The following is a 26,471-nucleotide window of genomic DNA, read 5'->3' on the forward strand; positions in this document are numbered from 1 at the left end:
TCGCGTGACCTGTAATAATAATGAAATATGAATTATGCACGCGCACATGTTATGTAATATTATTACTATATATTAAGTATACTCGCTGTATATAAGACATATATACGTACTACTATATATACATACATAAAAACGAGACACACGCACATATAACCTGTAAGTATATTATATTATGTATTACGCGGCCGAGAGACCCAAACATTCCAACGACGGTTAATGGCTTATATTATTATTATTACCATCATCATCTCCCCGGGGCTGCGTTTATTGTTCCGGCGGCGGACGACAACAAAACCGGATTGGGCTCCGGCCCCACCGCACCGCACAGTGATGTCCGACCGTCGGCCGTGTTCGCAAAATATCCCGAACGAGGTTTTTTCGTCCGTTTTGCAGACCGCGTCCCGACCAATCGACCATAATAATATTATTATCCACTAATATTGTTGCGATATTATACGAGTAAATTGCATGTGCACGACCAGAGCATCGCTTATGGCAAAGGAGCATCGGCATCGCGGTGCATATTAATATATAATAATATCATATTATTATTATTATTATATTATCGTCAAATTGGCGGTAGACGGAGATTAACCATAGAGTAAGAATAAGAGTAACTCAGAGTTTTCAAATTCGACGCCACTATGGCCGGTAGGGGATCTATAGTATAAACGAAATACGGTGTTTTCGGAAATCACGCGACCGGTGGAGATCCCGTCGTAAGGCTACACTGCAAGACCGGTTGTAAGACATAGTAATAATAATAATAATAATAATAATAATAATAGTAAGAAGAAGAAGAAGAAGAAGAAGAAGAAATATTACGTTATTTTTTTCGGATCCGACGTCGGAGCAACCGAGCGGGCAGTAAAACCGGCGTCCGGCACTCTCGTACCACGCGCGTCGTCACTGGTCGCTCTAAACGAACAGTTTTCGTCATTCGCGTGCCGACTACTCCACAACGTGCGCGGTATTCTCCGATTTTGGTGAGTGATATTACGGTATAATATTATTTTACGTATATAAACAGCACAATTTTTGTTTTCTAAACGCGCCATTCGATCTAAGTAACAACGTTTTTAGACGATATTTCATATACAACATGTATGCACTGAACCAACAATATTAATATAGCTATAGATATATTATGAAAATTATAATAAGTACCTACTGATAACAACGAAAACGTTTCGATGCCCTAAGACGGGGCTGAAACCATTCCGATGAATAGCAACATAATTATGCCGATCGTCGAACATTATACAATATTGTAGGTGTTATTGTAACAATAATATTAAATTAATTCATTGTTGTCAATTTATAATCGAGTAAATTGGTGGCAAACGTTTTTCCGCCTTCCCATTGTATATTCGAGATCTTCCTTTTTCTGGTTTTCTATATTTTTATCGCATATTTACGAATTTTTCAGATCGATAACAGATGAACACGTCAACGGCGTACTATGTTTTCATCATATTCATATTCGCATCTGGTCATAAATCTCGGAAATGTATAGCGTTAAGCCGAGCAACGTGTAACCTAACTCGGCAGCCCTCGAATGAAATTATAGCGCTTAAATGTATTAAATGTATCATGTTTTATTCCTCCGTCGTTATAGAATGGTATTTTGGTAAATCGGATGAGAATAGAATATCCATCTGATATTAAGCTACTTCAATTTACGGAAGTTTTTCGAGATAGTCGATGTAATATTTTTCTTCGTGAGTAAACTGTACTTATTTAGTTCGATTTTATGTAACCACAGTGTAAAATCTCTAACATTATTCAGAAAACTCGAGGTTCACAAGTATAATATTACTGTATATTATTATCACTGAACAATTTTGTCTAAGACCTATACAATTTACTATGGAAAACATTTTACCAGAATTCTGAAATATTTTACACGTATTTAAACGTTACAAAAAAGGTTTAATGCATTTTTCAGATCTACTTATTTGTAAGGAACCCCGCTGCGTTGGGTCAAAAAAAAAACTCTAGACTAATCTTAATGGTTTTTTAGTATTCACTGGATCGAACGATCGAATGGCGTCGAAACGGACTTAGCAGGGTATTTTAACGGAATAATACGTTAACATGGGCACAAGAGTGGCAGCAGCACATTTCTCGGACAAGACGTTCGTCGGGGTGCCACAGCTGCTAGAGGACCTACAAAAATTGGCCGACGATCATGAATCAGCTGATATTGTCTTCCTTATTGGTCGGGAGGAAGTACCCGTTTATGCCCATCGAATTATCTTAATGACAAGGTAAGTGTTATCTAAAACAAATTTAACAAATTACAAGTGTACAATATTCATCAGAAACAGACATATCTGTACAATACTTATTTTATTTAACAAAACTATAATAAGTGGCAAACTAGTAATTATATTAAGTACTTACATATACAATTAATTGTTTAAAAAGCTTAAATCAAAAAATATAAAACGTACTTATCTTTTATTAATCGAAGTTCCTCCAAAAATCCTATTCGATAATATTCTTCATTGCAAATTATGTTTTTTTGAATACACATCACATTTACTTATTGTTCAATATATTTATGAAATAAAAAATAGCTTTAATGGATTTATCATTTACTTAATTTGTGTAATATTGTATAATAATTTGTATGTAATGAAATGGTTCCCAAAGTGGTCCGTCAAGGACTGGTTAGACGTGGCGTCATTACGAGGCTATATCAACAACACACCCTCCCCGCGAAAAGTGTTTCTAAAATATATATTAAGTATCAAAAATATGTAATTCTAAGAAAATTAATGTTAGCACAGCCCCACCAAAAATTTCCTATTCGTATTTCTGTTGGTCACTAACGTACCAGTACAATATTTATAGTGACAATTATCCGAATAAGGCAATGAATGAGATGATGTAAATAATAATATGTTTTGTACGTCTTCTCAGTCACGCATGTAATTTATGTTATAAATTATAACTTAAACTTAATCAAAAATACAAAATGTAATTTTTTAATCAACGAAATATATTATGGCACTACGCCTTTCAAAGAAGTAGGTTATAATATAATACAGGCTTTGAAATTTATACGGAATTGATATACTTGGCAATAAAGTACAATACATTAAAAAATATTATTATATATTATTTTCTAATTTTCTATGTTTACATATAATTAATACTGTATTATTATGATATTAAAAATTTGAGTATTTTTAAGCAAAATGTATGTATATCTTATAGTTAATAGGTATAATAATGTTATTAATATTGTAAGTTTATATAATTATATACATATATACATATCATTTAATGAGAAAAATTTCAATTTAGTAATAAAAGTTATAGGTTAGTAAATATTTAAAAGTTCATTATTTTAGTATTTATTCGGATCATAGTCTTAGGTTTTATCTATCGTGAAGTTGTGTGAACAATTTAATAGGCAATTGGATTACCACTTTATTTTCTATGTTTTTCTTGAATCATATATTATCATATATTATGTTGCTTCATACGTGTCTTTAATTTCAACTACATATATATATATCGTAGCCACTTCGTGAAATCAATCTTTTCATGAAAAGATGACCATTTCGTGAAACGGAAACACGTTTTTTACACTTTGGGAAATTCAAAAATATTTCACGAAATGGTCACTCAAATTTAACATCGTGCAATTTTTTTCACTAAGTGGTCGTTCACTTTGTGTACTAAAATACAATATTTAACAACTTATTCTACCTTTCTACCCTTATAGATTTAACTTAAATAATAATAATTATGTATAGTAATAAAGTTTATTTATATCATATTAATTTATTAACCGTATTGTGAACATTTTTTATTAAATACAGCAGGAAAATGAATTGTGACGATGACTGTTACATTTTAGACTATATATCTTTAAAACAAACACATCTTTTGCCTTGACAAACACTTTTATACGAACAACTTAAAAATTCCTGACCTCCAAATACAATTTGGACAGTTTCATGCAAGGTTAATTCTTTATGATCATCATTATGATTATGACTTTTATAAAAACCAATAAATATCATCTACACATTTCAGATAGTCTAGTAATTGAAGTATAATAGTCGTATAGAATAATTTAGATATTATTGAAATATTTATTGTATTATTTGACGAGGTTAATATGGATATAATCAAACTTGACGTTTCCATTAAGTTGTTAGTATAAAAGTGCTTGTCAAACCAAAAGATGTGTTTGATTTGAAGGTAGTCTAAAATGTAACACTCGTTGTCATAATTTATTTTCCTGCTCTAATAAATAAATAATGTTCACAATATAGTTAATAAATTAATATTAATTATATAAATAAACTTTATTACTATATATAACTATTTAAGTTAAATTTACAAGGGTAGAATAAGTTGTTAAATGTTGTGTTTCAGTACACTAAGTGAACGACAACTTTGTGAAAAAAAATAATATACGATGTTAAAATTGATTGACCATTTCGTGAAATATTTTTGAATTTCACAAAAGTGTAAAACACGTGTTTCACTGTTTCCATTTCACGAAATGGTCATCTTTTCGTGAAAAAATCGATTTCACGAAGTGGTTACGACATATATAAAGCGTTAGTAACGTACTTGCTGCCTACCTATATGTATACTGCTTCAAATGTCCTCATATTTCAAACTTTTTTATCAAAAAAAGAATCTGTGTACCTACCATAATAACAAAACGTAATTAGGTTAGGTACATATCATGTAGAATATAATAGTATAATATATCGACTTGTCGATCTCTGCATTCCGTGGTGTAACAGTAGTGCGCCTCGGAAAAGATGACGGTTGTCAAAACCAATATATTATTATGTCGTACTATAGTAGTACTTCATCGATTCCCATTACCTCGTATTACGGGTTGTAACCCGTGTACGTAATATAATATACCGCTAGACCGAATTGGTTTTTTTTCCTGTGGAAAACCGATTTCCGTTCAAGACGACATACTCATTTTCGCTGGTTCTTGCCAGGCAGAATAAAATCAAAAAAAAAAAAAATCACCGGCAACAACGTCTAAAGCAAAAAACCCATTTGGTCCGTTGACTATAATATTGTATATTATACTCCGCCTGCTAGAGGGTTGACAAATCTAACCCCTGTATACGCTGCAGCGTAAAAGCAAACACGTCGAATAAATTGTGCGTGCGTGAAAAACACCGTACTTATATATATATACACACATATATATATGTATATACATATATTATGTGTGTGTGTTTTGCGTTTGTGGAAATATTTTTCCGTCGGAACAAGTCGCGATTCAATATTTACACACGGGGAAATTTATAATTTCCTCCCATTCGAGCAAATACGGTGTAAAGTCCGGAAACGCTGACGCAAATATACCTAACCTCGGAATTGCAGATACTGATTTTTATATTTTCATATCCAGTCAATGTATTTAATATTACGTCCCGTCCCTCGGATTTCAATAAATGAACAAATAAATAAATCACGCATGATATTAACCGATAGCTGTATCACTTATATACTAGTATAAGTTATAAGTTATAAATAAAATATATTTTTTAAAAATGTATGGGGATGGACCGGTTACTTATAATGAGTTGTAAATTGTAAGTGGTTACTATTCGCAGTTACAGTTACTTAATTATATTAAAATACATAACTGAATTAACCATTTATGTTTATTTCGTTAAGAAAATTATTACCTACATTAATAAATATTTGTTTATATGAGGTGTTCATGAGAAATAAATAAGACAAATATATTATGTAGTGGTGAAAAAGCAATATCTCGTGGATCAAAAAGTCAATTTTCAGGTGACATAATATATTATTATGTACATATTTTTTATGATTGCCCATTATTATTTGTTTGAATAATTGTTTTTTAAAATAATAAGTACCTACGAGGTCATCCTATATAAATATTATTGAATTACTTGTATTTAGGTCATATCTTCAGATGATGATGATAAATGTAACATATTATCTTGAAGTAGAAGTGGTTTGTTGAATATTTTTTCAATTTTGTTATGTAGAGCTTTTTCTGTTGAATTGCATTTTGTATGGAATTAATTAAATTTTCTTTGATGTAATCGGCTTAGTATGATATTCTCGATATCATTGTAATGTGGCTGGTTTCACATGAATCTAGAGGCTCTGAGAACTTATCTCGATTTTTTTTTATTATTATTTACGATTTATCAATAATTTATTTTTGTTTGAGATGCGCAGATATTATACTCTAGATTTATTTATTTGAATGATAAAAAAATACCAAACACAATAATAACGCTTAATTATACAATATAAGTAAATGCATAATATCATAATCACTAATAAGTAATACCTTTAATATTGATGTAATTATAATTATAATATGTATTCAATAAAATATCTAAGTAATATTTTACTACTCATGTACCCTATTCTTATGTTATTATATATCCATACGTATAACGTATTAACATAATGGTTAATTATGTACTTTCGCCATAATAGGATCGTAGCATCTAAACGATAGAAAAGGAATGGGATGCTATCATGTAGCAAATCTATCCTTCTTTCTCTTAACTCCTATATCTTTTCATAAAAGAGATGTATCCAACGGTAATAGTTATTTTAAGTTGCATTAAATAATCATCTTTGAATATAGGATACTACCCATTTTGACTATTATTCATCGGCTTAATTTAACTGTTCTTATTAGGTATAATCATAACAACTAATCGCTATTTTAATTTTATTATAGGTAGTATTGGGTTATGGATATAATATTTTGTGTTTTATTTTTTTTACATACATCTTTTATAATTATATCATAACAACTTTTTATTCTAATTCAGAATGTTATAAACATTTCAGAATAAATTCAAACAATATACTGCAAAGGTACTATTGAGGGTCAGCGATTCTCAAAAATCGAATAACATATCAAAATATAGATTTTTATTGTGGTGTATTTATTATTGCAATGACTTTTAAATTTAATAAGATAGATATTGTAAGTTCCTATTCGCTAAACTCAAAAAGGTTTTTAATTGAACACTGTGGTGGTATACGAAAAACGATTCTGAACGGAGACGATTTATCTTTCTAGGATATATTATAGATTATTAAAAATTTTCAAATCTTAGATTTAAAAAGAAATTTTTTTATGAATTTCTAACTTAAAATAATTTGCAAATTTTCATTATTTTTACGTATGTTGTTAAACTTTGAATGCTTATAAAAAAAAATTGTGGCTACATATTTCTTTTATTTTTCAACTGATAATGTAAAAATATACTAGGAGCCTTATTGTATTAAATTTTCAAACTTTTCTACCCAACAAATAAATTGTTATCGATACTAATCTAAAAAAAACTAATTTCATATGCCTATAAATAGTTCAACTTGAGCCGAAATTTTTTGAACATTGCATGGTGAAGAGAATATACTTATATAAACATTTGGAGAAATTTGTCATTTGTTTTGAAGTTATAAATAAAAATCCCCGTTTTTTCCTTAATTTTTAGTTTGTTTATCCCGATTATTTAGAAAAATATTGAGAATATTTACTTTTGATCCCTCAAATTACCGACTAGATTCACTTTCTAATCGAATGAGGTACTGAAGTCGAAAATCGAAGCACTTTTACTACACCAAAACATGATAACAAACACAAAAAAACACACTCACATCATGGTGAAATCAATACATTCCTCGCTCCGCTCAGAATCTAAAATGTAAATCAAACGTAAAAAATTCTCCGATCGCTGCCCACATGATACATAATGTTAATTGTTATAGATTAGGCGCATACGTTGTACAATAAGTTATTCACTATAGGTACATGTTCATTCCTATTTTTACTTTAATAATGAATTTATTATGATTATTAGAATTTCAAGTTTAATAATTGAAGGATCATATTTTCAAATAATTAGATTTTAGTACCTATATTTCTTCTATAAGTTATGTCATATAACGTTATCAACTTAATTCTTTTCAAAATTATAACCATCCTTTTAGATTCTGGGTCATTAAGAGGAAAGGAAGGAACTACACTGTGTTGAGTTTTTAGTTACTTATGTTTGAAATAATGTATTTTTAAACAATAAGAAGTTTTTTCATATTAGTGATATCCAAAAATAAAAATGATACTGCACAGTCAATGGCCTATTCTTGATAGTGTGAAAGTTTGATTACTTCGCTTAAACAGCATTCTGAGTAATTCTATCCCACGCAAAACATTTTTTATATGTCGTCCTCTTAATGTATTGATTTTACAATGATATGTTTTTAATATCTATCCATCTTTATCGTTATGAAGTTTCATAGAATTATTAAACTTTCGGAATGGTTTCTGATAGATAATTTGACTGATTACTTTTTCTAAAGATTTTGAACAAAAAAATCGTTTTGATTTGAATGAATTGCAAAAACAGACGCGGCTTAAGACAAAAAAATTATATTGGTCCTTATAGCACATTTGCGTATACGACAATAAGCAATGAGTGCTTTGGCATTTTACGTTTATTTAGTTTGATGAGAGTACCTATTTAATAATATCAGTGAGCGCAACACTTTTTTATCCTCGTGTTATAATCAATCGATCGGGAGTCGTGCGTGTAGGATTGTCGGAAACCGTATAACATCAAATACTTATAGGTATTTGTTTGTCTTTCCAACGTCTGTAAAAACCAACGTGCCAGTCGCCAGATGATAAACAATGGAAATACAAATATACACCATGTAACCAGGGAAAAAATCGTAGCCAACAAACTCGTTTGCGATTTCTGCTTCTCTTTTGTACTCGATCCTCGTTTATTTCGACAGTGATAAATCCGAGACAATGAGAGAAAATGGGCAGGTCGTTTATATTATAGTCTCTGCGCACCGTAACGTAACGCTCGTCGAGACACCGCTCCGCGGAAATGAGTGTGACAAATGATTTGATTAAAATAAATAAACCCACCGAATGGCAATAAAAAGTGATTAGTGAAGTTTACCTTTCCGCTGCGCCACCACCGCCGTCACCAGTGTGCTTCAACTACAAGGATTTAGATTACCGGCGTTGAATAAAATACGAGCGTAATTCAAAACGTCAACAGCGAGTGTTTAATCAACAAATATGATGTTTTTTCTACCGTAAATGCGTACATCTAATAATTCAACTATCGAGTTTAATTTTCTCGGCACACATCCAACTCGGAGGGAATGTCGAAAGGAAATCGTATTTCCAAGTACATTATTGGTTGTAATTCTTATGTAGGTACAAGAAAAATATAGTATGGACCAGAAAGCATAAATAATTATCATTGGCGTTAAAATATAATATAAAATAATGACGAACAAGATACATGCGCAAAAAATATAGTGGTTGTGAGCCTATGAAACGATATTTTTTTAAATCCTTATAAAAAAAATTACTTTGCAAAGATTTTGAATAAAGCAGTAAATAACATTTTACTAAATGTCTCATCATTATAATCGACAAAAACCATTTTAAATAATAATTAAACTTAATACCCCATGTAGAAGAATTATTACAGTTTAGTAACAACAGTAGATGTTTAATGTGATTAGCATACCACAATCGAACCACGCCAAGAATTTATTATAAGTATAAATCTATAGAATATAATCTATTATATATAAAATTCACAATACTGATTTAAAAATTTTTACTTTGATAAATTTATCTTTATCTTTGAAAATCTTTAATTTAAAAAAATATACCTTATTAATTAAAATTTGTAGGTATAAGATTTAAATTTCAAAAATTCTTACAAATATTTAATAATATAAAAAACGCATTTAATTTTCAATCGAAAGAGGTAGATGACATTAACACTATGTTTGGTATAGTTCCGTAATATACTCGTACTTTAAAATAAGCTTTTTATACTGATGTAAAGAGTGATATTCCATCAGACATAATTCACACATCACTGTAAGATAAATAATTTCCTATTTCAGTCTCGCTCAGTATCTAAAATTAAAATATTCTAAAACAATGGATTTGTTATATTTTTTAAAATGCCTGTCAAAGGTTGTACACAGTTTACTATTAGTCAATAGATTAGTTTGTTTGATATATTGTAACAATGTGTGCTATACATTTTTTATAACACAAGTGCGTACAAAAGCGGCATAGAAAAAAGATTGAAAAACCTACTTTAAAATCAAACGAAGACAAACGCGCCTACTTACAATACCGATGTCAACAAAGTGTACCACTCGCACAAAAGGGTTGTGCGTCGTTTCATTTATTTATTTTTATTTTTATGCGACGTCTATATACGATAATTAACGTTGTTGGTAGCAATTTCAAGACCACTAGCTAATTGAACCAAGTCTGATTATTTTCGAAATACGCACCCGACCGGGGCGAAGTGCACTGTCACCTTTGAGAGATCAAAAGATTTTTACGCAAAGAGCGGGGAACAAAAGCTCCACTGAGTATCATTACACGCACACCCGCACACTGCACACGCAGATATTCATATATATATATTTCCCTCGGGGCTCTTGTAAAAAATCGCAAGTTTTTTAATACCTCTTTTCAATGATAATGACGCGGCTCCCGTCAAAGTCAAAGGAATAAGTTATAATAAGGATCTTTTTGTTCTCGGGCATACATGCCTAGGCACGCGCGCCCACACACACGCACACATGGCAACCCCTTCGACCTGCTACTTAGATCGTAAAGAAAAACTCACGGCCCGTCGGCATTATGCGTACACGCGTATGTGTGTGTACGAATGTGTTTATGTAAAGTAGAGCACTGATGCTGTGTTACGCGTAAAAAAACGACATTTTATACACACTATACACATTACACAAAATATAATATGTTATACGTATATATACATACATTATGTACAAGAAAATATTTTTCCGTTTTATACACGAGCACATGTAATGTATATACGAGTATTATGCATTAAATCACACATGTCATATCCCATGTTATAAATACATATAATAGATATAATAATAATAGCCTAGTAGTTAAGGTCACTGCACATACATAGGTACGCACAAAAATAGTAGATATAGTTGTTTTGTATATAGGTGAACGCGCGTTTCGAAAATCAAGAGTTCTAATTTCGTAGACAATTGTAATTTTTTCTTTTCAAGAGTAGAGCATTTGTTTTTTGTTTTTTTGGTATTCTTTCTTTTTTGTCATCACGAAAAGTGTGTATAAATTGTAATAAAGAATATAAAAACACGATCGCACAACGAAAACCCGACATAAATATAACGTCCCGGAATACATTTGTATACTTATGATAACAATAATAATATTATAACATTAACATAGATATATGTATAGTAATAATAATAACTCAACCCCGGCGACAGATGAGCACGCGGTAGCCACCTCGTCTTCGTCGTTGGTTTGGCGGTGATGCGTGTTCGCGGGACGAGTGAGTGTGCCCCGAGGAAAGGGTTAGAAGTGGGCATTTTCCGATGTGCTCGCGGGCTCCGGGCCAGGGTGTCCTCGGTGCTGCTGCAGCTTCTAGTCGGATTACGGTCGTGTATTTCGAACGTTTTAAATGATGAATGGTCCCGACCCGACCCGGCCATATATATATATATATATATGTATTATGTATGTATATATGTATATAGTATGTATACCACACTATAAGAACAAGCCAACACGCGTGGGTGTGTGTGTGTATAAGCCTGTGAAATATTGCTTTTAGTGAAACACAGCGCACCATGCAAAGAGCCATTCATTTACCACTTGGGTTCTCCAAGCTCGGTGAGTTTCCGCTCTTACACGCATACACACCACTATACTTATTCGTATACATATAATACATATATAAACCGCCTGGGTTAATTTTTACGCCCTTACGCCTCTTCGAGTGTCCATGTACCTAAACAATAATAAGTTAGAGTATAATACATCCGTGTGTGTATGTGTGTACACTATACATTATATATATTATATATATATAAGAAAATGAAAAATAATTATTATGTTTATTCCTATCTCCCATATATAATATTTCGTCGATCCGTATTCATTCGATTCGCTGTTAACATCAATTGCTTGTAGTATGTGTAGATATAAATAAGTATATTATTATGAGTCCCATTGAAAAATATGCAAACCAACAATAGTAGTATCAAGCAAATATGAATTAAGTAATTAAATCGTTTGATTGAATACCTTATTAAAATAAAAATGATGCATTGATATACAATAATTGATATTTAATACACATTTAGTTCTAAATATTCTTAAATCCATACTGACCAAAAATTATTATTATAAAATACTATAATATTCGAGACAACTAGATCATTTTTTTATATGTACATAATCATCATTGTCATCCTCCAAATTTAAAAATTATAGTACTTACTAATTGTGTACTTAGAATATATATTTGCATGTTATTTATTCGATTCCTTTAAGAATAAAATGTTTACCACTAACTGGTTTCCATACTTCCCTTGTATATCTATTAAAAAGGTAAATTACATTTTTACAATAAATAAAAATTGTTTTTAAACAATAAAATTCAAATAAATAACAATACCTATACTTATATAAATGTATTATACAACTAAAAATATAAATTTTTCATTGTCACTTACTAATAATTAAAATTTAAAATTATTCATTTTAATCTCTAAATTATCAACGAACACACTTCTTGGTAACCCACGCCGTAAACTTAAAAGGCAATGATGTATAGACATTATTTTTCAGTAAGCGAGCTGAATAAGTGCTGGATGTTAGGTAACACCTTTAAGAATTAAAAAATTATAATTGTTATTACTGTCACTTTATAGCGTCTTACCACTGGGTATACTCCCTAATCACACGATTCATGTTAACATTGATTATAGAATAGATCTATTCTATAATCAATGATGTTAATTACTTTTATTTGTCACTTATCAAACCTACTCAATGTAAAAAAATTATGTATAGATTGTAAATTTACTTCAATAAAAAAAATTCATTTTTTCGTATTCTTACATAAATTATTTGCTTTTTTAACTCGCTAAAAGCTGTATAAAGGTACTCGTGAATAGTTATTGATGTTTTTTTTTTAGTTAGAAAATGATTAAAAGTGATTTGTATTTTTTTTATTATTAAAAAAAAATGCCCTTCTTATAAATAATCTAATAAACCTTAAATTTACTGTATTATATCTGTTTTATTGTATACTTATAATAAGCGTTTATGGTTCAATGGTAGACATTTATTATGACAGTATGCTCCAATTACTATGGCGGTGGAATTATTTTCCACCAAAAATTATGTACATTTTTCTTCCATAAGAAAGGTTAATTTCCATTTTCCATCAAATATAAAAAAAATATCGATAAATTCAACCATATAACTGTTATGTTGTGTATTTAATAAGAAAGAATAAAGCACTATAATAGTCGATAATCTATCGTACCTAACTCTGATTAAACCTAAGACGTTCGTAATTTTGTTTATCAATTATCACTAATCCTTAGAGTTATATTATTTTTAAAGCTTAAATTTTATACAAATTCTGTTGAAGTAAAAGTAATTATAGGTTATTTATAATAATAAGTATACTACTTACTAGTATACTACTTACTTACTATAGTTACTAACCTAACCTATGATAGTGCCTATTTTAAAAAAAAAAAAAAACATTTTTTAGCGTTAGAATTATTAATCTATTTAACTACCATATTACCCATAATCAATTTATATGTAATTATATTTAACTTAGAGTATTTATTGATATAAAATATGCCGTTACAGGTGCAAAAGCTTCCAGTCTGTGAAGCGGAGTGAGATATGTCGCATACCCGGTTGTTCCGTATCGCCTTCCGCTCCCGGGACGCCAACTCCCATCCGGTTGCCACAGTTCCAGGGTGAGACTTTCAAACAGTTCATCAATTATGTTTACACGGGCAAGGTACGTGTGATATAAGACTACATAATATATAACTACGTCGAGCATAATGTTTAATGCCACTACATTGTGTTCCTAACCTATAACCTACCTATAATAAAAATAATAGTAAAAATCTAGATGGACGTTTTTAATTAGTATTATCTTGACGTGTGCGTGTATTTTAAATTTTTTTTGAAAACTTTCTATACGCAATATTTTCGACTTAAAACATAACTTTCTTTTTTTGTATATATTTTTTCGCTTTTAGAGTGGAAAATATGTATCTAGCAGTGGTTCCCAAACCTATTTTTCGGATGGCACATGCATTGTTATTATCTATAGCTACTGAAAGTCACGGACCAATTAAGATAAATATTTTATATTTATCAATAACTCAAAATTGTTTTTAATAATATTTTTGTATGGGTCTACATAGAAAAATTCAAATTTTCACGACATGCCAAGTGTTCCGCAAATACATTGATGTTAGCAACTAGATGCTGACTCAATGCAACATTTTTACTCCAATTTCATTTGTATTATAAGGTTAACACACTTAATTTACTGTTCACCCTTCACCTCGAGATACTGAGAAATTAAATCTAAAAATTGTTCATTAATAAAACGCGTACTTATACAATAATTATAAACATAACATAAACTCACACCCAAGAAAAATATAACGCTTCTTCGCTAAGGCTATACCTGGCTATTATTAGAAACCTTATAGTATCGGCTCTTATCACAGAAAGCAAAAAAAAAATATCTCCAGATAATTGATTTTCGATAATTAATTTTTAAACTACGAATGTAACGAAGGTACCCCTTCACTTACGCGTTTGAAATGGGGATAATCGCTTCTTCCTTTGCGAAACGTTGAGCACACGAAAAGGTGCGTACATAAAAATTTAAGAATAAAAACCTTGGGTTGGTATCTAACCACTAGGTATATTAACCTAGTCACAGACTTCTGGTATAAAAAACGTGTAAGATTTTTTTTAGATTTAAATATTATTTGTTTTGTCCGATTTATATGCGGAGAACGTATTCTAATATTTACCTAAACAATATTTATTTACGAAAAACGAGTGTATATAATACACGCATATACAGCTACAGTGGCCCAGTAAAGTAATAAATTTATACTTTCATTAAAATTATAATCGTGTTTATTTATTACGTTGTAGTGGAACTTCCAGGGCCCCAAAAAGTATGCTTTAACCCTCATAATTATTATTCCGGTACCATAGTGATTTACGACTGCATGGTATACTGTCACAAGTTCAAGCTTATACCCATGAAAAATTATACACATTTTTTTCCGCTCTAGATGTGAAAGTTCACTGTGCTTGATGTTTAGTTCATTGTTCGGAAATAAATAATAATAAGGTGTACTTTATATTCGTATATTATGATACGAGCATATGCCAGCCGAGTATCAACGATTTACGATTTTAACCAAAGCAATTGTATGCAAATTTCAAATAGCTGTCAAAATTTCAAATTTTTATTATTATTATTTTTTTTTTTATTAATATATTCACTTCTCTTAAAAACACATCAATAAATATCATGCTAAAACCCAGTTCATTGAACATTGACATTTGAAATTTCTACGATTGAAAAAAAAATTAATTTCTGAATTCATGAATGTGGATTCATACCATATATATAATATATATATAAACTTTTTGTAACATACATAATATAATATGTGTGTTTTTATTACCTATTATTTATTATTGACAGTAAACAACTAAAGTGGCAAAACCGTGTTATTTTTGTGTTTATTTAAAAATATCGATCAAATTCACTCGTTAGCCGTTATTATATAGCTAAGTCATGTTATTGCCATAATAAATGCTTAAATACCTCTCAAGCTTCGAATTTATAATGTTAGATTAAAAAGTGTATGTCCTCTACTCTGGTTTCTCGTGACTTGAGCAAATAAATAGATTACATTTGTCAAATATTTGCAAAAATCACTCCTACTTTTAAATGTCTGTTGCTAAACAAAAGAGTGTAAAAATGTTTTAACCAAACTGTAATGTAATTTCGAGTACACCTGTCTCGCCATACTCAAGTGGTGCATCGAGTGTCCTCAGCTGTAAATGCTTGCTGTATATATTTTATAAACAAAACTTGTCATCCACACGCTAAACGTAAAATCCAAAAACTTATCTTTATTTCTGCTGGGGCTAACCAAGCAATGTGTTTGGCATTGATGTGCACCACTCGAATACGATGTGTCGATGTATTATTATTATCATAATGATTTGTTTTCCGTCGTGTTTGATCATCGTTGGCATGTTACATTTATATAGATCGTGTTGCAAGATGGCGGAGTTTTCGAAATGCTCACGCTGGCTCAAGAACTGGGTGTAGAAGACCTGCAAAACATTTGTGAAGAGCACGTAACTTCAACTATGTCCGTGCTGAATGCTTGCACATTTTTGGCTGCAGCGATGGACATACAAGACAGAGCTTCCAGTAAATATACCTATATATGTCTCACGATTTTTCCATAGGCTTTCATATATTATACACAGATGTTAAATGTATATGCGTGTTTCTGCAAAACCGTAAATAAGTAGTCAAAGCTACATCTTACTAATTTATGTTAAAATGTTTAAAATGTAATCAAACTCAATTGAAGCAAAAAATTATATTTTTTTAAGTATGCTGTTTATTAAAAACAAACATATTTAACTTTAACTGATTATGTTTGTTTATGTACCTAATCCTTGCATATTAATAAGCAAAAAAAATAGAATTGGCCTTTGGCTAATGGTCAGACTTTGATTATGGTATCATATCGTATGAATATCATCCCAACAGTATTAGATATAATAATATTATAAAGTATTGAAAACTTTTTATCTTTTTTAAAATATAGTCTAGTTTTATATCATAAAATAAATGATATTATACATATATCTACATTATAAATGTTATAATATTATAGACTATAGTGATATAATATTAGTGATACAACTATCAGATTTTTAACTATTGATTAATTTCTTGAAATTCATCAATTATAGATATAAAATATTCAAACTAACAATTCTCAATAATTACAAACTAAACTTTGCTACTTTTGGTGTACCATACGCTGTCATGTATAATGTATAGAGGCACTGTAGACTATAAAGTACAAGGTTCAGTTGGTATACTTATGATGAAATGTTAGCAGGTGGAAAGGGCGCAAAGTCTTTCGTTGATCGATGTGTTTCGTTTGTGGGCGAAAACGCAGCAAAATGCGTGAAAACCAATTCGTTCCTGAACCTACCCAAGGAATCGCTGATCAAACTCATATCATCAGATTGTGTAAGCTAGGCTACTTATACAACTATAATACATACTATTATTTTTTTTAACCTTTTACAAAATAGTATCCAACAATTAGCTTCGGGTCACTTGTAAGTAGGTGACTGATGTTATCATGTGTGTGTGATTTTCTTACAGTTAGCGCTCGAAGAGGAGGACGTATGGCGAGCCGTGGTGAACTGGGCGAAATTTCACGCTGGTGTGGTGCAGCGGACAGCTCACTGGACCGAAGAGGAACGGGCCAGGGTGTGCCAACATTTATCCGGAGTCATTAATCACGTCAGATTATTATTGATAGGTGAAACGTTTTCTTATTTCTTTTCACAATATCATAATAATACTAACTATTAAAATAATATTAAATTATTTCGACTAGACATTGCACGTTAGTCCTGTCTTGGCGTTATTAATGTTATTATACTAGCACGATATCGATATTCGATGTGCTTTATTATATAGGTAATCTGTTCGGTCATGCACGTTGAATAATATTATCATTTTTTCTTCGAGGTTTGTTGGAGCAAACTATTATGCACATGATTTTATATGATAGATTTAAACAAATATACGATTAAATATAAGTAAAGCTATCTTCGCGTATTATTTAACGTTATCAGTAAGTCTGATTTAACTTCACAGCTCTTGACATATTATACAATATACTACATCGTAACTCGTAAGCGTTGCTGATATTGTGATAATCGACCATTGTAATTTACAGTGGTTGAAATTCATTTCACAAATGATTGTTTTTACGTTCTTATTGACGACTTACAGACTCTCAGGTATTTGCCGAAGAAGTGGAACCAACGGGTGCCGTGCCAATAGAAATGTCTCTTGAACGGTACCGTTTCGCAGCGTTACCAAACAAGTTCAAAGAGATATCGGATGACCATCGTCTTCAACCACGAGTCATGCTCAAGTTCTTTTCGGGGTCTCATATTTTAAGTCAAGTGAGTTTGTGTCAGTACTAAAGCTGTCGCTTGTAATTTCTACCTAAAAATGAAATTATAATAAACAATTTTTATTGTCACATACGTGTCTTAAAAACAGTATGTCACATCATTGATTTTAAAATCAATGGTCAAACTATCCCACCACCTTACTAATATCACTTACAAAGTACACTTGTATTATTAATTATTATACCATGTGGTATTTTTAGGATAAAACCCACCTGCAACGCGTATTAAATCAGTGGTATGGCAGTGTGAAACAGTGTTGGAGGTTGATCTACAGAGCATCCACCGACGGGTTTTCCGCCGAATCGTTTCACAAGCACTGTGATGGCGTGTCTCCTACCTACGTTTTAGTATTGGTAAATTATATTATTTAACCATATTCTCAATATCAATTTATTTATAATTATTCTGTTATACATACAGATACCTACTAATGCAAATTATTCTGAACTTTTTATTCGATGCATATTAATTATACCTATAATTAATATATTAGCTTTGCTTTTCACATTGAATAACCTCTAGAAATTAAAATAAATTACAAAAATTGACCAACTATAAAATAATATTTTGATCAAGAAGTGTAATTTATGGGCCTTTGAAAATGTTTAGTCTAATTTTCCTTATTGTTCTCACAAGAACAAATATTTTAACTGTTCAAATTTTTCACGCATAGAAATTATTTTAATACACCTCCGAATAAAATAGTCATTATAAAAGTTCGTCGAAATATTGTATTCATTGTAATTACGCAAATGCAAATCATATGCGCAAATTGGCGGCTTCATTATGTTATTAGTTATTATAAACGTCATCACAATCCAACAGACAAACAAAAACCTTTAAATTATTCTCCCTTTAAATGTCTACACCCTCGTCATAACGGGTGCACCCCGTTGCTTTATGCAATTGATGGTCTCTTGATCTTTACAAGTTTTTATTGCGCGTTAGTTTTTTTGTTTGATCTGTAAAATTCAAAACAAAACAAAAAAATACGTGATATGGTCTTTGAAATAAACAAGGGAAAATTAAAATTTATCAATTAAATAAAAATATCAATAACATAAATTACCCTACTTTTTCTTTGATAATAATTAACACGTCATTTGTGCGTCATGTGGTCAAAATCAATAACAACGAAATACATTTGATTATTTGTGTTCACTCGATAAAATTTTTAAGATCCATGCGAATAACTACATTTTATATTATAGTAGAATAGGTAGTAGATTCTCCGTGCATGTTCTACTGGAGGAATTCGTTTTTATAAAAAAATTTCCCCGCAGTAATAACCGGTCCATTAAAAACGTTCGCGTTTAAATATTAGGTACTTATATAAAATATGAGCGTGTCACTTGGATTTTTGTATTTCAATAAAAATCACTGTTTAATAGTGTATGCACTATGCCTGGAAAAAATATTCTATAGAATATCACTTAACCTTATTTTGTACACTTGCTATGTATATCATAATAATTTAATATAAAATAGCTATCAGTGGCGTGGCGATGGGGGTAATCGAGATGCGGCCGCCTCTCAGTTTTTTTTTTTTGGTGGGTGATGGGTGACACTGGGTGGATGGGAAATAATTTAAATTCATAATAACGAATTTAGGATAATAACACATAAAATGATATTTTAATACTGTCTAATATAGATATAAACGAAAGCTAGTATCCAGTAGGCAGTGGTTACTAACCATTAGTTGGTAATAATACCTACCTTATAAGTACAACTGTCTGTGAAAAGCAATCACCCCCCCCCCACTCTATTTCCAATTGAGAGACAAAATTATGGTTGATGGGTGGGTGGGTATCGCAAAATATACTTGCCTCTGAAAATATTCGAGTTCGCCACGCCACTGATAGCTATAGCATAACCATTACCTCAGATTTAGTTTGTCGTTTTTAAAATCTTTATGACATCGAGTGGTTCGAATGATGTATGAATTAAATGTACACGGAAATCATTAATACATATTTATATACAATAATTATACATGTGTATTTTAAAATCTTACATTTACACACACATAGGTGCAACCCGGAATCATCGTCCTTAACGAGTTTTAAATGGATTTTTTTTATTTCCATATACAGGGTGTGAATGGCTGGCTGTGCGGAGGATACAGCGACGTGCCGTGGGGTAAGAGTCACACTAAGGGTGCTTACATGGTGTCCGATAAGAGCTTCCTATTTTCGCTCAGCACCACTCAAGACACCCCACCGATAAAATACGATATTGTTAAAAAACCGTACGCTATTTGCTACCATCAAGAGTAAGTATACAAATTTAATTTCTATACCTACTGATTGTATTGCATTCAAAACTCTTTACCCTACACTTAAAAAATTATAATTTCCTGTCCAAAGTAATAATGATAAAAAATAAATAAATGAGAAGGGGTGGAAAGAGAAATGAGTGATGATAAAAATGTTGGTGAACAATAAATTTTACTTTAATATTTATAACATTATGTAGAAGCAGACCGCGTACCATATCGTGCAGCGAAGAGATTAAAACATTGACATTTAAAAATGTGTAAAATGGCATGCATTTATGCGGTTTTTGATTAAAACTAATTATTATATAACGTATTGATATCTAAACTGATATAGGTAACTATTTAAATATCTTTGTTTTTTAAACTATTTGACATTTTATTTCGTGTGTGAAACATAATTCATGTTATTTCTAATTAAAAACTGGTAAATATATTTTTTTTGTTCCAATCATAAAATAATTATTAAAAACCAATAAATGATTTTTTTAGAAGGTTTAGTTTTTCATACTTCACAAAATAAATTCTTATTTAACAAATACCTATGCTTGGAAAGTTTTTCCTCCGAGTTTTCTTTATCAATCGGTATTTTATACTAGGTATTATCGTAAAGTACAATAATAATTTTATTGAAATAAACCACATACGATTACAGGATAGGTCCGATATTCGGGGCCGGCGCCGACTTGCTGATCGCCAACAATTGCAACGCAAATATGGACAGCTACAGCAACCTGCCGCACTCGTACGACGGTGAAAACGCGTCGACCAACTCACTGATGGGCGACTACAATTTCACCGTGGCCGATTACGAAGTGTTCACGCCTGTCTCGTCATCGAAATGAACTAAACTTGCTTACGCGTGTTGATCCACCAGATATTGACGACTATGCCGTGTTTTGATATTATCGCGATTCAGAAGAGCAAACTGATCAAAAATAAAAAATAAATGTTTAAAACTAAATCTCAAATATAAAATAATTTGTAATATTAAACTACAACTATAACGCGACTATAGTGTAATATATAATATCATCATAACTGTACTTCAAATATTATATATTGCACATAAACACGCACATCCCGATCCAATTACCTGAAAGATCGCCACCAGCACGACGCTTTAGGTATCATCTCGGTCCATAATTTATCAGTGAGTTTGATGATTTGTCTCTATCCGATACCCTTACTCACATAAAGCTTGAAAAATATGACGACCAATATCCCGCTTCGTATTTAATGTGTTATATTATCTGAAATCATTATATTATAGTATGTAATATTTCATGATTAACCAGTTAAACTTTTAATTCTAAAACGTACCTATATTATATAAATATGTATTCATATAATAGGAAAATATAATATATCAGGTTGGCAGATTAGGTGGATGGTGGATTGTAGCCACCTTCACCCTCCCCCCCACACAAAATGCATGTGAATATTTTAAAAATGTTTTACACGTTTAACAGTGTTGATATATAATATAATATATTAATATGTAAAGTTACTTTAAGTAGCTATGAATTTTAGAACAAAAAAATGAGGCATAAATACAACGAATTTTACAAAAAAGTATTTTTTTTTACAATAACTCACACATATCCCTCGTTGTATACCAATAGTCAGTACACACGTGACATTTTCAGACGACACATATTATTATTATAGCCATCGGTTATAATAATATCGTAGGTAGCGATGATACACCATTATATCACAAAATACGATGTATATATATTTAAATTATGATTTCAACTTAGTAAAAAAAGCGTTGATCGTCCACTGATGCGAACCATATAGGCGAGGTCAACCTTTTTGTCATCATATACGCCGACAAACTCTTTGAAATTGCGTTCGCAAACATTGTTACGCTTTTGAGAGGTATCTCTCGCCCGTCTTGGAGCCGTCAGACCGTAAGATTGAATACTTAAACCCGAACTCCTTAAGTGTGCTATAAACTTACAATCTCTGACATGGGGCGTGAACCCTCGTTTAAAGTATATTCAAATTAAATAATAAATTACACGACATTTTGAATTTCTCCTAGTTTGCTCCATATATGACGACGGCGACAACAAACTCCAGACAAATCATTACGGCAAGTGATCAAGACAACACGTGTTATTATTTTATATTAATTATATTTTTATCAGAATAATTATATTATAATGTAACTTAAATGCCGTGATGGTGTATTAGAAAGTATATGCGAGTAGTATACCACCAGGTAGCACCCACATCCTTATTAGTTGTTATAAATTTATGTGTAAACAATAACAAAATTAGTATATTATTATAGGTACACGCTGATTAAAGATTTGCACTTAAGATTATATCGATTTAGTTGTTGATGTATTGATTTTTTAAAACCGTACCTAAGTAGTATTTATCGCATACATTTTTTACTCCAATAAACTACAATTAAAATCCTAATAATTTACTTGTGATGTACAAATTTAAAAAGTTTTTTGTATGAAAGTATATTCAATATACAATTTTTAAATAGTTAATTCTTCAAGCGCAATAACAACAGGTTTTTTAATGCTAAAATATTTTAAAGATCTATACGTTTATTGATTTATTTACTAATACAAACCGCACTATAGAAATAACGTAACGGTCCGCGTAGGCGTTAAATTGTCAAATGAATATTTTAATTGTTATGCAGATAATATATTTTTGGATACCTAGTGATGTATTTATAAATATTATGCTGTTTATATTTTCATTTAAGTCAGATAACATGATATAATAAAAAAATACCAATGCTAATGAAACTACTCAACCGATTTTAATAAGATTTTATGTTTAATGTGGCAGCTTTTGTTCGACTTAAAGTATAGGTCATTATTAATCCTTCGTCGGGTGGCCCTTAATTGTTTTTTTGAATACCTAATAATAGATTTTGATGTTGAAGGAAATTCACTGGTGTCGCCTTGTTGAGTAATTTTTACATTTTTATAATTTTTATAAATTATTTTTTTTTTTTACACGAAATATATCCTCGGTGACATACGCCATTGGGTGACAAAATTTAAATTATATTGGGTTGTATTTACATTGACAACTATATTATTTTGCAGTGTTTATATTTTATTTTGAAGTTCTGCTTAATAACTTAATTTATTACACTACCGTTATTAAATTGACTGCAATTCAAGTTTTGTTCTACACAATTTACTTAATCATATTAAATGTTGCACATACCATGATTTTTTTTATCAAAATGTACTCAGGTGTCTACTTCTTACATTTCATATATTTCCATTAGATCAATTATGATCTTTAACAGTTTCAATCGTATCAGAACCTATGATATTTTGAGAATTTTTAATAATAGTTAATTATTAAATATTCGATTTGTAAGTGTTATTAGTCAAACTTCGTTAAATAAATGTATTTTGTTCTTTCTGAATTTTTTTTTTCGCATACGTAAAAATATAGAATGTACCATTGCACCGTGCTGACTGTAATTTTATTTAGGTACCTATCCGTTCGGCGATAATATTAAATTATTTATAAACTAATAATACCTATGTTATTATATACCGGGTGACTCTTTTATCATTGAACAATCATTATTTCAAAAATTACTAATGTTTTTCAAAATATTTTTTTACATAGTTTCAAGTTGTTCAAAAACCAACGGTTTTATTAAAAAAATTTATTTTAAAATATTTTTAATCCTTATCATTTTTTTACTTTTTTGAATGACAACATAGAGTTTTAATTTCATATTCCAAAGCAGAATATTTTTCTAAGTATTTTGATTCATAAAAATTAAATTTAGGACGAGTAGTTTACCCAGCAAAATGTTTGTCCACTACTCCGCTTGTCTAAACTTTAAATACTTATAACTCATAAACTTCTCGTCCTAAATTCGATTTTTATGAATCAAAATACTTAGAAAAATATTCTGCTTTAGAATATGAAATTAAAACTCTATGTTGTCATTCAAAAAAGTAAAACAATTAAAAAATTATAAGGATAAAAAATATTTTAAAATAATTTTTTTTTATAAAACGTTGGTTTTTGAACAACTTGAAACTATGTAAAATAATATTTTCTAAAACATTAATAATTTTTGAAATAATGAGTGTTCAATGATAAAAGAATCCCCTGGTATAATTCTTGTAGGATTTAAAACTTTAATACAATTATAAACGTACATTTCGTCAGCCCCCCAAGTATGATTTTTTGAATTTTTTTTTTTGTTAAACTTTAGTGTGCCATTAGTGTGAATTTGTGAGACTAATTTCAGAATTTGTGAGATTCTGGTTTAACCGTAAATTCAAAAATATATAAGGGGAGCTGGAGAAATGTTCATACTGGTTGAGGGGGGGGGGGCTCGAAATGTACGTCAATTATAAAATTTTTTACTGTACAATGAATCTAATATATTATTAAAATTACTGGATACTACTTTCTACCAATTACCTACACTACAATATCTACTTCTAGGCCTATGTCGCCAAGGGCATATTTTGTTTAGTAAAAAAAAATAAAAAAATATCTACTTCTAAAATCAGTCAAATAATATACATATACTGTAGTTAGACTACAATATTAAAGAAGGCCAACAATGTTATAGATATTTTAATATTTATAATGAAAATGAAGTTTTATGAAAACATAAAATGAATGTCATGAAATTTGAAGCAAATAGCTTAAAATGTGTCTAAATATTTAAAAAAAATATTTTAATATAGACAATTTGCCCAATTGTAATTTTTTAATAATAACTAAATGATAAAAATCAGTTGAGGTTAAATTATTATTATACCTATACAACTAAACGATTGAATATCCAATGTTGTAAAAATGTTAACTTCAACAATTGTTGTGATGTTACACCATTTTTTTTTTTTTTTTTTTTTTTGATTTCCAATAAATTAACTTATTACAGAATTTTATATCAAAGAGTTTTTAACAACAAAATAATTTGAAAATGTATTACCATTGTAATCAATTTCGTTAACATTTGTACATTGACGCCTGTAAAAATAATCTTTTTTTATTTTCAATGTGCTAAGAACATCTTATAAGAAACCTCAATTTTTTTTTTTACCTAAAAACAAAAATATGTCTGATGTCCAGAAGAAAGAATTACGAATTTCTATCAATTTTACAAAAAGAGTCAAATTGTTTTGAAAATGATGTTATATCAAGTAGATACTAATATATATGAATATTTTGTGAACATTTCTAGTCTCTAAAATTATTTATTTTTGAATTATAACAATATAATAAAATATATTCTGTCGAATTATATTTTTTGTTTTTCCAAGTTGTTTTTAAAAGAACAGAATTTTTATTTTTACATCCTCATAGTGTTATCGGGTTGGAATGTTGCAAGATACGTGGGGTCCGTTATAAGGAGGTTTTTTCTGAGTATTACTAGAAGTACCTGGTAATACCTTATAGTTTGTAAACATTTAAACGTGTGTCTATATATATTATATAATAAACTGTACCTACACTTCAAGTAATACTCAGTGTTGTCTGCCTTTGCACGGCTAATCATGGTTGTTCGCTTTTTGTGTAAGTGTCTACCCCTATATATATATACCACCGTTTCTTGTTGAATTTATCATTCAAATCGATTTTTAGTGTCGTCCCACCCATTTGTCACTGCGGTCTCGACGGCGATTGACCATAAAACCACTGTATACAATATATAAATCGCACCGTCGTTAACGCTCTTCTCGCCTAAACCGAGATAAATTGCCGAGATTTGTCCGTAATACTTTTGCAAGCAGTAGTCGGCTGTGGGTCACTCGGGTTTTTTTTTTTTTATCTCGAGTCTTGCGATTTTAGATGATCGGTATCGTCGATACCCGCCGGCGCAGTGACTTACAGATGAACACTATTTTTTTCTCCGTTATTTTGGCCACGTTTCAAACGAATTTTCCGAAACGAAAAAATAAATAAACATATATAGGTATGGTACAATATCGTGCAAAAATCGGTTTAGCCCAAGTGGTGCGCTCCAATAAGTTGCGTAAATTGCAACTT

At 30.2% G+C, this 26,471-nt stretch overlaps 1 protein-coding gene across 3 annotated transcripts; it reads left to right on the top strand.

Annotated features, from left to right (window-relative positions):
- Window positions 1–824: 824 nt before the first annotated feature.
- On the top strand, window positions 825–21,499 carry LOC107169201 (serine-enriched protein). Of its 3 annotated transcripts, none has more exons than XM_015518871.2 (10): window positions 825–986; window positions 2,024–2,270; window positions 13,745–13,901; window positions 16,205–16,370; window positions 17,074–17,210; window positions 17,349–17,508; window positions 17,988–18,163; window positions 18,376–18,528; window positions 20,272–20,450; window positions 21,109–21,499. In XM_015518871.2, the coding sequence occupies exons 2-10, from the start codon at window positions 2,098–2,100 to the stop codon at window positions 21,296–21,298; spliced, it is 1,491 nt and encodes a 496-aa protein (XP_015374357.1). In that variant the 5' UTR covers window positions 825–986; window positions 2,024–2,097; the 3' UTR covers window positions 21,299–21,499. The 3 variants fall into 3 exon arrangements, with proteins under 3 accessions (XP_015374357.1, XP_089079778.1, XP_015374358.1); XM_089223652.1 differs by having other exon boundaries at window positions 17,077–17,210; XM_015518872.2 differs by lacking the exon at window positions 825–986 and adding an exon at window positions 1,101–1,270.
- The last annotated feature ends 4,972 nt before the right edge of the window (window positions 21,500–26,471 follow it).

Source organism: Diuraphis noxia, unplaced genomic scaffold (assembly GCF_037042655.1).
Source record: "Diuraphis noxia isolate RWA-SAM2 unplaced genomic scaffold, SU_Dnox_SAM2 contig0003, whole genome shotgun sequence".
In the NCBI taxonomy this organism is placed as follows: domain Eukaryota; kingdom Metazoa; phylum Arthropoda; class Insecta; order Hemiptera; family Aphididae; genus Diuraphis; species Diuraphis noxia.

Coding starts and splice junctions, on each gene's coding strand:
- LOC107169201 (XM_015518871.2), top strand. CDS start 2,098: ATGGGCACAAGAGTGGCAGCAGCACATTTCTCGGACAAGACGTTCGTC. Junction 2,271..13,744: donor CGAATTATCTTAATGACAAG/GTAAGTGTTATC, acceptor ATGCCGTTACAG/GTGCAAAAGCTTCCAGTCTG. Junction 20,451..21,108: donor GCTATTTGCTACCATCAAGA/GTAAGTATACAA, acceptor ATACGATTACAG/GATAGGTCCGATATTCGGGG.